The 17,302-nt window shown below is 40.0% G+C and overlaps 1 protein-coding gene across 5 annotated transcripts in view; it reads right to left on the minus strand.

Annotated features, from left to right (window-relative positions):
- The window catches only part of LOC146501052 (PTB domain-containing engulfment adapter protein 1), a 99,532-nt gene that overhangs the window by 27,876 nt on the left and 54,354 nt on the right, over positions 1-17,302 (minus strand). For 4 of the 5 annotated variants that reach the window (XM_085136664.1, XM_085136665.1, XM_085136668.1 and 1 more), the window contains one exon: positions 12,632-12,712. In XM_085136664.1, coding sequence (XP_084992790.1) covers positions 12,632-12,712 — 81 coding nt within the window. Of the gene's footprint in view, positions 1-12,631; positions 12,713-16,597; positions 17,291-17,302 lie in introns of those variants that run through there. The other variant, XM_085136667.1, reaches the window with a different exon arrangement.

Here is a 17,302-nt window from a genome sequence, read left to right on the forward strand (position 1 = left end):
TACATGAAACTATTAAAATCGGAATGAAGTGCAGACCTTCAACTTTAATTCAACAGGTTTAATAAAATGTACTGCATTAACTGTTTAGGGATAATAAATCATTATTATACGTACTGTCCCATTTTCAGAGGCTCAAAGTTAACTGGCCAATTGATTGCGAAGCAACTTTGTGGCCAGGTGATGCATGTTTCTTGGTTATTCCATGACAAGTTGAGGGGAAAAAAAAGTCTAAAGTTGACTTCAAAATGTTTAAATTGGTGGCTGTTGATTGGAAATCTCAATAGGAGGTACAAATAGGTGTCAGTCTATTCATGCATAGGCTGAAAAAAAACTAAATATCAGAGAGACAGCAAAAAAACTCAGGATTGACCAAACAGTTTCCTTCATTCTTAAAAACAAGGAATGAACCGGCTTGAAAGACCACAGAAAATATGTAAAGTGCATGGTGAGATGTCTTTATGGAAGGAAATATAAAGGTTTACAACAAGGTGCAAACACCACTGGTTTACACTCAAGAACAGGAAGGCCAGATTAGACTCGACTTTAGCAGAAAACTTCTACAGGAGTCTCGACTTCAAACACTGATTTGAAACATACCACATTATTTGTCAAACATGGCAGAGGCAATATTACAGGATGGGCATGTATGACTGCCAGTGAAACCTGGTGAGAATCTGGTGTTCAGCGGCAACAGGATGAATTCAGCTACACTCTCTGCTCACATTCACACAAATGCTGCATAACTGATTAGATGGTACTTCACAATAAGAATGGATAATGACCGAAAGCAAAGTACAATCCAAGACAAGAAATGGCATATTCTTCAATGACCAAGTCCAGATCATACTATTCAGTTACGACAAAACTGAAGTGAAACCCTTTGAAGTAAAGCTTGAAATAACAAAGCTGTAGACTGCATCACATCTTGATGGTTTGATTTAAAATCCAATGTGGCATTGTATCGCACAAGTAAGCATTCTGGTTGAAAAGGAGAAAAAAGAAAGACGCTTTAAGTTCTAAGTATAATGAATTACTGTAAACAACTTCACCCAAAAGTGATCCATTATTGTTCCAGAATACTGCTTTATTTTCGAAAACTGCCTCTTGTTGAAAATCTATCAGCAAGCTGAACTTGCAGCAGAAATAGCGCCCATGAATGCCTGCTCTAATTACACAGAGTAGACAGATATAAATGGTTTAATCGTTGGACTAGAGTAAAAACAAAAGAAATAAACAACGTTTGCTTCTGGCTAAAAGTAAAATTTCACACTGAAACAATACAAAGAAGCAGCTTTGGAGAAGTGATGGTCCTCCACTGCAGGTTTCACCAATAATGATGAAGAAAAGAACAAAGTTCACCGAGGTTTGAACTAACTCGGGAAATGCTGCCTTCAAGGCTTTCATAAATTAACAAAAGAAAAACAACTGAACACGAGATTGGCTGATAAACATTTTAATGTTTATCAGTCAATCTGAAAAAATTATCAAAAAAATCTCTTATCCACAAGCCAACAGTCGTATTTTACGATTTCTCACAGTTTCTTCATCTCAAGCTCTACTTTTAAAAAGTTCTTCATATCAACAGTGTGAAGAAAAAAAATACTGCATTTACTTTATCAACTTTAAACTACATTGAGTGAAATCCACGGATATGTTGCAAATAAAAATGCACCAGATACAATACAAGTACCTGTGGATTAAAATGACCAGATTATGCGTTCATTATTCCTTCAATTGTTCTTAAATTTTCAGTTTTGCATTTACTTGTTATGTTCTCTTTGCATTTGGCATTATTTATTTCATGCAATCTTGTTTACTTCTGTATTTAATTTTTATTTTTCTTTATTAAGTAAAACAGAAATAAATGCAATCATATACATGGATTAAAAATGAATTTTAAAATGTACTTAGTAAAAAAAAAGGCAAATTTGAGACAGAAATTGTATTTTGCAATTTGCTGTTCAGTTCCTAGATCTATTTTTAAGATCTTTAACGTTGTATTTATGTATCAAGTGATTTAAATAATGTGTCATTAAATTAAATCCAGGCTTTGTCTCGTTTTTCTGTGTAGAACTTTGAAAATATTGGCATTACAGCATGGAACATAAAAATAAATTCCTGCTATTAATAATATAATACAATGACTGTACTAAGCCGGGAAAGATGCTGACCTCAGCTAGACCTTGAATTGGGTAAGGGGTTTAAAAAAAAACGGGTTGATGGGTGGATGGATGGATGTCTGTTACTACTAAAGCTAATTAGAAAAATAATGAAATGCTTAAGTCAAAAATTGCATGAAGTATTGTGGTCACAGAGAAACTGCCTAATATTCCTTGTCCTTGCCTTGTCGAGCTTGAGTGCCACGCTGTAAGTGCACTTTTTTTTTTTTTATACGGCCACAAGACGAGTGCAGGCAATAGACTAATTCACTGCAGTGCTCAATCAATGACACACAATGAATGTGCTGGCTATGCACAGTTCTCCATCAAGCAGAAGACAACTTCAAATGGGCTCCAAGCAGAGCAGACCTAAACCACAATTCTACTGCAGACTTGTGGGAGAGTGTTACGCTGAGATAAAGACTTGGAGAGTTTAAACTATACTTCTCAAAAAGAAGTACATGTGGTGAGCTACATAAATGAAGTAAAACTGTTGTAATCACACAGACATGGGGACAGTAATTCTTCTGAGAAGAAATCTCTTGAGGTTTCGCCTTCATCATATATAGTACATTTGGGGAGATGGACAAAAATGTCACAACTGGCCTGCAATTTAATTCGAGTCAGTACCAACAACACTGCAATACAGCGCCTCAGAAATGAAAGCTCTCTGCAAGTACAAACTGAACATTACAAAATTCATTCACTGTGGTTTCATTATTGCAGAGCTACTGTACTGAAGTTAATTATGTTCTACAAATGCTTATGATTTTGTGTGAAGCTCCTGTAAATTATTGTAATAGGACTCCTCCATTCTGCCCAAAACCTATGGGAACTGAATTTAAAATGAAGAGAAAACTGCAAATATTGACTGTAGGAAGAAAGTCCAGGCTCATTCAGAGCTAATGCAGATTTTAAGGCCAAAAAAGGAAACGCTTAAGGATCATGCAAATGGCCGTGCGGCTTTACAAAATAACACTGTCAGAGCAGATGTTAAGGCAAGGACAATACAGCCTCTCCTCTCACACTGCAGTGTTCTCTCAGGACAAGGCAATCAGACATGCATGAATTAAACGGTTACTACTTATTTGTGCTCCGATCAAATCGCAAACCAATAATAATGGCTTGTGTAATAGTTAGAGGGATCATTTCAGGAATGAACATCACTTGGACTGGTATTTATTTAGTCCAGCCATTCAGCTGTGATGGCCACGGCAAAATTAAAAAGCCCATCCATCCATATCTAATTTCCATGTGGGTGCTTTCAGTTAAATATAATCATAATGGTGGATAGAGAACATCTGACCATTTTTATAGCAACAATAAGAACAAATAGAACGCATGCACAATCCTCTTTTCATTAACTTTAGTTTATTATATGTTAGAGGATTCAGCAACTATCTGTAGCCATGTAGATATTGCAATAAAAGTCGTATTGCAGGTGGAATGATTGAGAACCCTCATTAACCAGCTGAGCTTCTGCAGAAATTTTGTTAAAGGTACTTTTGTGTAAAGCATTTCAAAGCCCTCATTTTAAAATGTTCAAAACCTTCTAAAATGAAGGTTTTGACCATAGCTTTTCCCCCGTGTTGTGATGCCTGTGTGTTGTGTTGCGGAGATATCAAGCAGGGCTCGCAAAATCGCTAGCCTGACGTCCCGGGGCTAGCGATTTTTCCAGTCGGGCTACCAAAATCTAACTCTAATCTAACTATCATAGGAAAATATATGTCAGTGCTTTTGCATTCTTTCGCCAATGTAGCTGAGTAATTATGTCATTGGCATCGAGGAGCCACTGTCAATATGTGACATATTGAAATCGCGTTTGAATTTGCGCTTGCTTTTTGCTTTCATTTTCATTTTGCGATCGCGCGAACGGTGTATAGAGAGCGGCAGCACTGATTGGTGAGTGACGATTAATTGCGCACCAATTCCTCTGACATCGTCTTATCACTCATTAGCTTACTATTCAAACGCGACAAGTGAAATCTCTCGCAGCAAGCTTAAACATGTCAGAGGTTGAGTGCGCAAAGAATCGCTGATCATTATGTAAGTACGTGTGTAAAAGCAGCAGGATTTACGCTGGTATTTTAGTTCTGCAGAGCCAAATAAGACAGGTCAGGGTGAAGAAGGGGCAGCCAAAGAAAAGCCGATCACAAAACGGAAAAGATATGACAAATTCTCACTCCCGAGGCGTAACATGGCGACGTTTTGTCACGTCCCGCGGCGTTCCTGAGGGACGCGAAAGGAGACTTTCGGCGTTCTTATGGTACGCGGCGGGTTATGGCTGAAATCCAGTGCAATGACGCTCCCGCGGTAATCAACGTTCCAGCCCTGTATTCCAGCCCTAAACCTAACCTTATCCCTAGCCCTAACCATAACCTTTTTCCTCACCTTAAACAGGACTTAAATGATGTTAAATAGCGTGTTTCTAAGCTATTTGAAGGAAAAGAGCGAACATGTGTAGATTGAGTCCATACGGTTCTCATATTTCCTCATTTTTCCGAGGTCGTCATTTAGGAATGTGGTGGGTAGCCGAAAACGTAATATGTTGACGATTTGTCACCTAGCCTAAAGACTATGAGGCAAAAAGAAAGCGCAGCTTTTTTGGTTTCATGGACAAAAGAATTTCTGTGGCTGGAATATGACGAGCTAAATAACATGATGTTCTGCCAGGTGTGTTGTGAGTTTCATTTGATTTCTGAGTGGACAAGCGCCTTTGTTACTGGGACCAGTCATTTTAAGAAAGACCCCATCAGAACCCATGAGAAATGCAAGAAATGCATTATTGCCCAGTCTGCAGTATCTTTCCCAGAACAAACACCAATTGCAAAAAAACATACTACAAATAAACCAAGCACAACAAGAACTCCTGAAAAAGCTGTTTAGAACAGCGTGCTATATTGCAAAGAGTGAACTACCATTGGCAGAATTTAGCAGTCTTTGCAAACTTCAAAAAGCAAATGTCCTAGATCTTGGTTCCACTTACTTCTTACCCGTGACTTCAGTGAAAATTTCAGATTCAGGATCTGACACAGACTGATTCATGTTCTACACAGTTCTTACAAGTTCATAGAAATTTCTGTTCAATTAGAACCAAGTATTTGAGTTGATGGTTTTAATTTTTATACAGTTGTTGTGATTTGTATTTTAACAATTTTTTTGATTAATTTTTGTTTACGTTACAATATTATACTTTAATGTATAATATTGTAAAGGAAACCAAACGTAAAAAAAAATTCTTTTTTTATTCGGGCTACTTAAATTTATTTTGGGCTACCAAAAACTGAAGAATGCCTGCCCGAAGGGCTACCAGAGATTTTGAAATTTTGCGAGCCTTGTCAAGTGAAGTTGAAAGTGGTCCGTGCTATCACAGGACAGTGCAGCAAATCAGTGCACTGTCCAACAATGGTTTTCAAGCTTGTGTTACCTCACCATTTACACAGAATTTCTTTTTTTTTTTTAAATTTAATACAGAAATATTAGATTAGTTAGGAGTCATCTTTCAAAGTAGCACTGTAAAATTGTTTCAAACATACAGATTGTAATGCTCATTAGGGTGGATCTAATGAGCTTAGCTACAATACAACTTTTTAGCAAAACACTCTTTCTGGTAAAAAATGCTTCTCAGGCACAAAGTGTCCCTTGATTTTGGTGTCATGAAGCATCGGATTACAGAAAAACTTAGCACGTATTACTGCTTTAAGTACTCTGTCACATTTAAACACAGTGGCTGAGTGTCATTTTGTATTGTGCAGGGTTCATGTCTAGGGGACATTTTAACCCACCAATCGTTCTAGCTCCCAAAAGCAGTATGTCTCTTTTTTAAAAAGCGCCACTTATCTCTTGGCCAGTCCATCAGGACACTTTTTGCCAGCAGGATTGGACAAAGCAACAATAGTTGATGACAGGGTGAGAACATGCTCAGCATTAGAACCACAGAATAAACACACTGCCTTACATTTTCTAAAAGAAACCTAGTGCTTTTATTTGATTAAAAAATAATAAAAATTAGGGCTGGACCATATCATACCGTTCATGGTAATACTGGTATAATATTAGGCAATGATAAGAAATGAAATATCGCAATAGAATATGGGTAAAACACGCATGCGCAGTGCCTTTGTTTTCATACGCACATGGCAGAAAAGGCATGGCGGCGACGGAAAATTAGAAGGGCGAAAGCGGATTGCTGAATGACAGATGTGGAAATTGATGAACCAGAAATGGTTCATCAATTGGTGCAACTTCAGTGATGTGGAACTGGTTTGGCTTTCGTCCGACAGATACACACCAATGCACAATTTTTGGTAGAGCATGCAAGCGGGCCGTCGTTATTACCATGTTTTTCGGAAAATAAGTCGCTCTTAAAAATCCTTGGATTTCTGAAAAATCGACAGTGCTCCTTATAATCTCGTGTGCCTTATGTATGAATTCTGGTTGTGTTTACTGACCTCAAACCAATTTTATGTGGTACACGGCGCTCAAAAATCGGTCACAAAATGTTTTAGTACGACTTTGATACGCTATGAAGCCGCTCTGCTTGATGGATTGTCGGAGCATTACAGCTATCGTAGCAGGAGCCTCGCGAATTGATACGTACTGTGCTTCAACATAATATTACCGTATTGTGTGTGTATAACCTCTTTTTAAGTGTTGTGGATATTATACATGGTTATGCTGAGGATATGTCGGCCAATTTCCACTGTCAGCAAGGAATTTGCATTTGCACTGTTAAATTTTTATATAGCTTTAATGCACAGAAAAAAAAACAGCTGCTTGCTTAAGTGAAAATACATTGATGGGTTTTTTTGCGCTAATAAAGTTGTGGAGTTGTAAAGTATTTTGTCTCACGTCAATTATATCGTCAGTTATATCATTATCGCAAATTTTCAAATATATATCGTGATAAATATTTTTGGCCATATTGCCCTGCCCTAATAACAATTTATGAGAATTTAATACTGGCAAATCAGAATTGCGTAACGTAAGTGCAGCTTGGTAAGTAAGAGTGGAGAACTTTAACCACCCAGTGTTACAGTTAAATACTTCTTAATACTTTTTTTTTATTATTTACTTCTTTTTTGCTCAACAGGATCCAAAACAACTGAATGGCACCATAAAACACATCCATCAAAATGACCATAAGGTGAAATCTGGTGAAGTCTGTGCAACAAAATCTGAATTTCAGTCAGGACCATCGAAATCACAAGGTGATCATATATTTATATAAATTACTGGGAATGGAAATACCAGAGCAGTATGGCTCTGTTGAGGAATCAAATAACTCTTCTTCCTCTAACAGGCAACTGGAATATCGGAAAGCCACATCAGCAAGTCTCAGCCAAAACAGAGCAGCGTCAGTGACAGACAGCAATGACATGGATTACCCATGAAGCTTTTCCCCATGAACACAGCATGAAAGGTGGAGATGAGGTGGAGGTGGGCTGCAAAGCAGCGTGCCAAGAAACGGCAACACTGAACGAGCTAATACAGCTTAGAAAGCCTAGCCCAGAGATCTGTAACACTAAGATCAGCTGATCTGCTGGGACGGCGGCCGAGTTTGACTTCCTGGCCTGCCCAAAATAACCCTATGCCCAACAGCAAACGCTGCCTACAGACAGGATTGCATTAGAAGTAATCAGCATTAAAGAGTTAAACAGTCATCATTTTCAACGTCATGCCATCACTTAAAAAACTCAGTAGGATACAATGATGGTACCTAACAAGCTAAAAGAGCAATATTTTTAAGTGCTTCTCATAGAGTTCAACTCTTCAGTGCAAGTCACGTCCAGGACCATGGAGCAATCAGCACAGGAGATAAAAATGATCAAGATCCCTGCAGGTAATACCTGCTAGACGTGTTCGTGCCCACAAAACGCAGGCCTACACAGAGACAACAAAGATAAATCAGTGTGATGGACCAGTTTTTGGTGCCAGCTGCCAGCCCAAAGAGCCAGAGGCAGACAGGACAGGTGCAGAAACAGAAGAAAGCTGTTGGATAATGTGTTGACTATTGATGTCAACTACTACAAATTAAAAAGTGACAGAAAAAACAGCTAACACGATGTAAACCTTTCTTGTGTGTAAATTCAAACGGCGACAAAATCCAAAGATGATAATTGAACGGAGTGATGTCATCAACAACAAGAGGCAATTATCCTCTTTCAGTCACATTATGACCTCAGCAAAGACTGAATAATTCACTCCAACGTGAAATCACTGGCGAACTTTTGTTCAGCTCATGCAGGAGGCTGCCGGGCTGCAGATGAAATATTGCACATCCGCTGATATTTAGGATTGATGGAAATGTGTTAAGCACAGCTGTGCTCAGATTATTAGGAGACTGAGGAAGTCATGTTCCCAAAGGAGTTACAAACCTCACATCTTCCTCTTATTCTTATTACAGGATTTTTATTTGGATCACTTAAAAGGTACCGGTTAATTCAAACATTCATTCCACGCCTTCGTTCACATTTTTGTCTAAGGATATTTTAAGGATAAAGCCGGAGGTGACATTAAAGCTGTTTATCAACAATCGGTCTGGATTGCAAAAGGAAGGCTGCAGCATCAAGGTCCATGGAGCATGAATGCACGCGGTGAAATATACTGTGCGCACACATGACTGGATATAGATACTTTTTTCAATATTTTGGTTCATGCTCTTTCCCCTCCCGAAAAGATAAGATGCAAAACTTTTATCATATACTGTGAATTCTTGAATCTCTTGGCACCATCTGCTAAAGTCTGACAGTAACAAGTGTTGCAGAAATTCAATCTGCAGAGAAGCCTAAGGGTCAGGCATCTGTTGCTACTCTGATGTAATGGTGGAGGTCAGAAAGCTGCTGTCCTTCTGTTTAGTGAAAAAGCTTTAGCACACTGTTATGGCAGATACGTAAAAAGATGAACCATTTAGAGCTGTAAGCAGTTAAAAACAAGTGGTCAGTTTGACCGTCTGCCCGTGAGCATGTTTGCCTTCTCTGTGACTGATTTTCCTTTCAGCAGCAGCCCTCACCTGTCTGCTTTGAGTCCTTCACACCATGCCTTCGGATGACTTTAATTAATTTTTTTCATCATTCCTGCACACGTGCATGTTTATGCTGAAAACCACAGGAATTAAATAAAAATCTAGCAGCATTTCCGCTCCATGCAATTATATATTGAAATTTTATGTGAGCTGAGGCTCTTGCAAAAACCTTCGCAAACAGTCAGCGTAGTGAGGGGGAAAAGTGAATTAAAACCAAATATCATTAAAGCCCGGCACACCACCTGGGCCCCGGACACTTTTCCTCAACGCTGTCCAAGGCTTCTCCAGGTCTGATGATTCACACCAGAGGGAGCGGGACAGATGGTGGTAAACACATCAAGCTGTTTGGCAAACGGCAGTCCCAAATATCTCCTCCTCTGCATTTGGGAAGGGTCACTTTGAGACTCGGGAGTGTTGCACAACCCTCATAACTGTCTAACGCTGCAGAGACTGGATCTATACGTGCTGTCGTGACTGCCTAATTCTGCTGTTTTGTTGTCCTCCGTGGCTTTGTGCTAATGAATCATTTGATGTTTTTGTTGATCTATCGCAGACAACATTTGTCGAACAGCGTTTTGAAGTTGCACGGTTCATCATTTTCATCTTAAACATGAAATCATTTCATCAGAGAAAATAATAAACATTAACATCAGTCAGTTTGTTTTTTTTATTTGTTTTTTGCGGGGAGCTTTTCAAGCGTGAAGACTTTATAGTGCTGCCAAACTGATGAACTGCACGCAGGAAGAATTTACCATGGCAGCCCTGCAGTTGAGCCTCACCGAAAAAGATTTCTGCACATGATTCACTGAGTGATTCCAAAAGCTTCCAAAGCTTGATAAACAAAACCATAACAGTGAGGGCTTCGTCCAGATAAAGCTGCTTGGTCTTTCTTATCTCCTGCCATGGCATCTGAAGAATTTTTTTTCATTGTTTCCGAGACAAAGAGCCAGAATTTGTTATAAAAATATCTTTTAAAGAAAGAACATACTGGTGGTTGAGCATGTTTAAACCAAGCCTTCCCTTCAGTGATACTGTAGCTTTCTTGAAATAAAGAAATACCCAAGTGACATCACCGCGTTATAGATCTGCATTCCTAACTCTTAGTAACTGAGACTTGGATTTCTTGTTGTTTAAGTTTGCAGGGCTGATATCCAAGATATACAGTGGCTTGCAAAAGTATTCGGCCCCCTTGACCTTTTCCACATTTCGTCACATTACAGCCACAAACATGAATCAATTTTATTGGAATTCCACGTGAAAGACCAACACAAAGTGGTGCACACGTGAGAAGTGGAACAAAAATCATACATGATTCCAAACATTTTTTACAAATAAATAACTGCAAAGTGGGGTGTGCGTAATTATTCAGCCCCCTGAGTCAATCATTTGTAGAACCACCTTTTGCTGCAATTCCAGCTGCCAGTCTTTTAGGGTATGTCTCTACCAGCTTTGCACATCTAGACACTGAAATCCTTGCCCATTCTTCTTTGCAAAACAGCTCCAGCTCAGTCAGATTAGATGGACAGCGTTTGTGAACAGCAGTTTTCAGATCTTGCCACAGATTCTCGATTGGATTTAGACACCAGACAGGTCAGAGATAACGTTATTGAGAAATTTAAAGCAGGCTTAGGCTACAAAAAGATTTCCCAAGCCTTGAACATCCCACGGAGCACTGTTCAAGCGATCATTCAGAAATGGAAGGAGTATGGCACAACTGTAATCCTACCAAGACAAGGCCGTCCACCTAAACTCACAGGCCGAACAAGGAGAGCGCTGATCAGAAATGCAGCCAAGAGGCCCATGGTGACTCTGGACGAGCTGCAGAGATCTACAGCTCAGGTGGGGGAATCTGTCCATAGGACAACTATTAGTCGTGCACTGCACAAAGTTGGCCTTTATGGAAGAGTGGCAAGAAGAAAGCCATTGTTAACAGAAAACCATAAGAAGTCCTGTTTGCAGTTTGCCACAAACCATGTGGGGGACACAGCAAACATGTGGAAGAAGGTGCTCTGCTCAGATGAGACCAAAATGAAACTTTTTGGCCAAAATGCAAAACGCTATGTGTGGCGGAAAACTAACACTGCACATCACTCTGAACACACCATCCCCACTGTCCAATATGGTGGTGGCAGCATCATGCTCTGGGGGTGCTTCTCTTCAGCAGGGACAGGGAAGCTGGTCAGAGTTGATGGGAAGATAGATGGAGCCAAATACAGGGCAGTCTTGGAAGAAAACCTCTTGGAGTCTGCAAAAGACTTGAGACTGGGGCGGAGCTTCACCTTCCAGCAGGACAACGACCCTAAACATAAAGCCAGGGCAACAATGGAGTGGTTTAAAACAAAACACATCCATGTGTTAGAACGGCCCAGTCAAAGTCCAGATCTAAATCCAATCGAGAATCTGTGGCAAGATCTGAAAACTGCTGTTCACAAACGCTGTCCATCTAATCTGACTGAGCTGGAGCTGTTTTGCAAAGAAGAATGGGCAGGGAGACATACCCTAAAAGACTGGCAGCTGTAATAGCAGCAAAAGGTGGAAATGTTCAAAGGGGCTGAATACTTTTGCAAGCCACTGTAAGTAGGTCGAATGCACTATATATTCTGCAACATAGCATCCTCTTCAGGGTAGCATAAACATTTTTGAAATTTTCTAAAGCTTCAACAACAGCTGCTGTCTGTCTGTCTTTTCCAGCTTTCTCAATGGTCCAATGATGGAGCTTCAGAGATCTGTCGTGTTGCCATTTTTCCAGCCTCACAGCTTGCTTCACTACCCCACCCACACTCCGCTTCAAACCAGTGTGAGAACCTACTGACTGATCTGCTAACTAAGAAGCATCAGCCAAATTTAGGTGGCTACTGGATGTAGCTGCGATAATAGGAAGTCCTGATCGGGATATCGTTTATCCACTCTCCCGTTCCACATTTTGATCACTGTTTGTGGCATCCTCAGACAGCAGCAGATGCTTTCAATGTCCTCCAATCTGAGCTTAACATAATACTTTTCCTGTCCCACTCAATGCAACTAACTCTCAAAGTTTCTATAACATTCACAAAGGATTTGTATTTCCTGTTGGGTTCTCTAGTGTCACCGCCATGTAACAACAGAATGGAGACGCCTCACTTCAGCATTTGAATGCACCACCAGGAAGGATTCCCAGATCTCTCTGAAACAAAAACCAGTGTGGGCGTGTGTTTCATTATGATGCATTATTTATGCTGAGGGTGTTTAAAGTCTCTGTGAGTTGATTATGGTTGTGTACTGAAATGAACTGAATCCAAAGATGCCCTGGAAGGTAGGAAAGACTGTGTAACACCACTGGCACGGTTCTTTGAGGTATACCCTGCCCACTGACACAGGTGATGGTACACATTGAGGATGTTCAACAATAAACAATGTCAGGAATAGCTCAGGTTTATGAGCTACACAAGCGGCGGATATGTGTGCTCACCTTTTTTCCTGTTGAAGGCGCGGTTCATAGTGGAAACTGTGCGTCTCTGTGGTCCCTCCTGAATATCTGCCAATATTCCACCTGGAAAAGCAGCAGGGAGACGAGAGTTAAAAATGGTTTCCACCACAAGCATTCAGCAAAAGACAGAAAGTCGAAAAAACAAACAGTCTAAAGTTTCCTTTGAAAAACAAAAGAGGAGAGAATAATCCCACCCTCTTAGACTGAGGCGAGCATTTGCTGTCAGAAAGCGTAAAAATTAAACTCTCAGTGTCTCTGCGTTACGTTTGTTTACCATGGAGCCACGTCATTCTCATCTTATCTGTAGTGCCTTTAACCTTGTGCTGCTGATAAAACAGAACTCACTGTTCTTGCTGTTTAACGGTACAAGGTGTGTCTAAGAATGGTGATTTGTACCAAAGGGAAGCAACAAAGCTGCACGGTAAAACGCTGCATTGTTTACCATGATCCTCTTACAGGCGCTGGCATTAATGTTCAAATCTTTCCAGCAGAACTAGGGCAAATTTTTTCAGCTAAGCAAATGCACACATACACACATGTGTGTTTGTTTAGCTGTTACTAATCATCTCCAGGTTTTTATTACATTACAGAAAGACAAAGAACCAAAAGGATTTGAGGAATACCGATAATGGATAAAGTAAGAGATGATGTGAAACATGGATAAAAGTCAGATTTCGTCCTTCTTTCTTTAAACCTACAGTAGCTGCGGTGATGCATGCGGGATGCGTCCGAACAGACAAACTGTACAGCACATTGACATTGCTACCTCACAGAAACAAAAGTAGTGATTTCTTTTGGGAATGCAAAGCATCCACCTCCACAATGTCTCCAAATGTGACACTGCTTTGACTGCTTTCTGAGCTTTTGCATCAGTTCCCCATGAGAGCCCAGCTTTGGAGAGGACTGCAAGGACAAACTGTCCAGAACCAGGTAGCTGTTCTTTACACATTTGCTGCTGGGAAATGTGCAAGGACTGCCACACAACAGCTCTTTCAATCTTTGCCTCTACAAACACATTATATGGGCTATAAAGGAAATGAACACAACTTTCCCCTCGCTTACATTTACAATGCAAATACTGAGCTATTAAAAGTTTGAGGTTGATGAAACAACTAATCTTGTACAAGCTGCTAAATTTCAACATGATCCAAACTGACACATTTTTTAAAAAAGGGTTTGGTGTTTGCTCTCTACAAGGAACATCCTAGAATAGCCAATGGAATTAATCATTTTTCTTGTTAGCTGTGACACATAAAAATATCTATTAAGCGTATTAAATCTCAGTTATGTCATTCATCAACTGATGGATATACAGAAAACACCCCGCTGTCCAAACAGCCCATTCTTGTAAAACGTCATGTGACTTGAAAGATTCGAGGGAATTTCCTCAGAGCTCAACGAATAAATGATTAACTTCTTAAACATAAATATTTTTAAAACGCAATAAGAACCAGACGGATTTTTAAAAAAAAATATGTTATGATACATGAACTGCTACAAATGAAAGAGTGTGCTTTCATTTTCACAGCTGTGAATGTGAGCTGCAAGTTGTGTGTTAGAGCTGCGAGGCACTGTTTACCATTTTCTTCTGAAAAATGACTTATGAATTGTTTTTGTATGATTAATTTATTGCAAAACTTGACAACTTAGTAGCTCAAAAAGCATCATCCAAAAGAACCCAGACAGTCAGAGGAGACTGAAACACAAACGCTGCTTATTAGACCCAATTCAAAACACAGAGGATGTGAGCGGAGCTAAACCCAGAGACAGACAATAGCAGCACCGTGATTTGGCACAAAGCAGCCAGGCTCTAATATGGAGACAAATATCGATTCACGGGACTGACACCCGCAGCTATAAAACATATACTTTGGCCTCAGAACAGTTGGGACTTTGTCACAATGTTTATGTGATCATTTGTAGAAAATTCCACTTCAGTGACTTCATTCAGCAGTTTGCTTAGCTTGGTAAATGTAAGACCTCAGTTTAGGTGGTTGGTACTTTGGCCTCTCTGCCATTACCTCCCTTCATCAGCTCCCACAGCAACAAACGCTGACGTTGATGTTTATGTTCATCGGCAATTGTGAACAAATGATGACATTTATAAAATGGGTTATAATACGAATACAATTATCAGCCAATACTCCATAGGGCTGAGAAATAAGATTAAAAGTTAAGTGTTACAAAATGAATCGATCACCACGACATGGGAGGGTAACGGATCATTAGCTCTGACTGAGGCTGTGTCTGAGTCTCATATCTTTATTACCGAGGGGAGCGATTCTGACAAACAAACACAACATCGTTTTGAAAAGAAGATTCATCAATGACAGAACTCAACGTATTTCTGAACTCGCATTTAACAGACTGAAAAATGAAACACTCTAAACTGCTCATAATGAGGAACATAATGATGTGAGGCACATCACTGAGGGGAAAACGCACACAATGTAGTGGGCTCTCGCTGTAAGGGGAGCTTTTTTTTCCTCTGACAGAGGCCCCGGAAAAGGTTGTAGAAATTTTAAATGGAACAAGCTTCAGGGTGGAGACTCTGACATTCCTCAGTCAGCTAGAAGAGAAAATCGGCTGCTGAAAGAGACCGACGTCTTCTTGCTTAAGCCACACATGATGCCGTTGCAAGCATCACATAGGCAGGTGAACCGCAAGGACACTATTATTATGTGCATTTAGCCAAAGGCGACAGGGAAAGCAAACTCTGCAGATCTCTGCATCAAACTACTTTGCAGTATTTGGTTTGCCAAATTAGGACCTTGGCAGTCGCTGCTTTGCTACCTGGGACTGTATATTTAGATTTAAGTGCATTCTTACCTTTCTCTTCGAAGCAACAGATATGTGTTTGCTGCAGAATAAAACTGTCTTAAAAGACTCATCTTCCTTTTAATGGTTTCTGGTATTTTGATAGCATCAGTATGGGTTGTTTTATTTTTTGGTTTTTTCCATTCGAAATTGGGGAGAGAGCAGCAGAAAGTATGAGGGGGTGTGAGCCATCGAGAGCATAAAAAGCCTTTTTAACCTAAAGCAGACCTGTGGAGGTGTAGTACACCTGAAAATTAAAGATAAAATAGACTTGAAAATTACAAAAAAATATGCTCCCACTAGGGCTGTGTTCTACCCTTTTCTTTTCCTTAAAAGCACAATAAGGGATACTGAAGCCCAAGAAAATTTGTAAGAACAAATGATTGGAAAGACTGGATACATGGATCCAAAAGTGAACCATTAAAAAGACAAAAAAAAAAAAAAAGGACAGAACTGGCCTGAATCCATAATCGTGCAGAGTGGCTTACACGACCTCCCTAAAAGTCACAGCTAAGAGCTTTAACGTCTTAAAACAAAGATTGCCTCATTCTGGCATCCACAGTGGAAAAAGGCCTGGCAACCTTTTTGTTTGTTTGTGACATACTTGGACGTAGTGCAATGGTTCGCCTGACACTTGACTGTGATATCACTCATTTTGATTGACAGCTGAAGTGTCGCGCCTGTTTTAATAGCTTCCTGTCTGGTGATTCAACAGCACCCTCTCAGGAGAACCCGGATCACACACACACACACACACACACACACACCTACACAGACATAACACTGAGCTGCAAATGTCGTCAGTCTTAAATGTTTACCAGCTGCAGAGGAAGCACCGTGTTCTTCTGAATTCCTCAACAACAGTCCACTCTATACTCACTTCAATGGTCAATTAAGAAAGAATTAATAGTATTAAGACTAATAAGAAAAGCAAATGAGCACATATGTCAATAATTAAATGGCAATAAAAGCCCAGAATGCCTTTACATTGTATTGTAACACACACACACACACACACACACACACACACAGGCTAAGAGACTTAATTACACAGTACATTCAATGTAGGCTGAATTTTGTTTATGAATTACGGGCAAGGCTAGTGGAAAAAGTGAAGCAGCATCTACTTACTTAGATTCTCGTCCTTCCAAAAACCATGTCCAGATTCTGACAACTCACCTTCAGTGACTCATACATTTGGAATTTAGCTTGGGAAAGAAACTTACTGGAGCTGAGTGCAACCTACTCTGACCCTGTGCGGTCTTCCTCTTTCAAGCCCAGTCAACGCACTGAAAAAAAGTTTAACAAACCCCAAAATGTTTCAAAATGCTTCGAATGAAAGCAAGAAAGCAAAGTTAATGTCCCATTTAAAAATCCCCCTCAGCCGCTCACTAATCCAAACCATATGCACTCAAAAGGCAGCGCGCTTTTAACGTGGGATAAGAGCAGAGCGTGCACTGTGGTCCCAACACGATGCCCCAGCAAAGAAAAATCAACAAAGATCCTTTGTTTTCCTCACTTTGCTCTCGCCTCGGCTCTGAAGTCTCGCTGCCTAAGTGCAAAGCATCGCAAATACAATCTGTTTATGAATTTGGTGCCAGGATTCCTCCACTGAATCAACCGTGGTGTTTTTAGTGTCTAATCTGGAAGGCAGTCCTGCTCTCTCACAGCCCAGCACTTTCATCTGAGGTGTATCAAATGCAAAATCCTGACATATTTTTATAAAAGAAAGGCACCTCTCCCCTTCTACTCTTTAAAAGGAGAGGAGAGAGGGGAGAAAGACCTGCTGTATGGAGAGAAACATGCAAACAACAACAGAGTCGAGATAAAAAGCTA

The sequence above is a fragment of the Neolamprologus multifasciatus genome, chromosome 16, assembly GCF_963576455.1.
Source record: "Neolamprologus multifasciatus chromosome 16, fNeoMul1.2, whole genome shotgun sequence".
Taxonomy (NCBI): Eukaryota; Metazoa; Chordata; class Actinopteri; order Cichliformes; family Cichlidae; genus Neolamprologus; species Neolamprologus multifasciatus.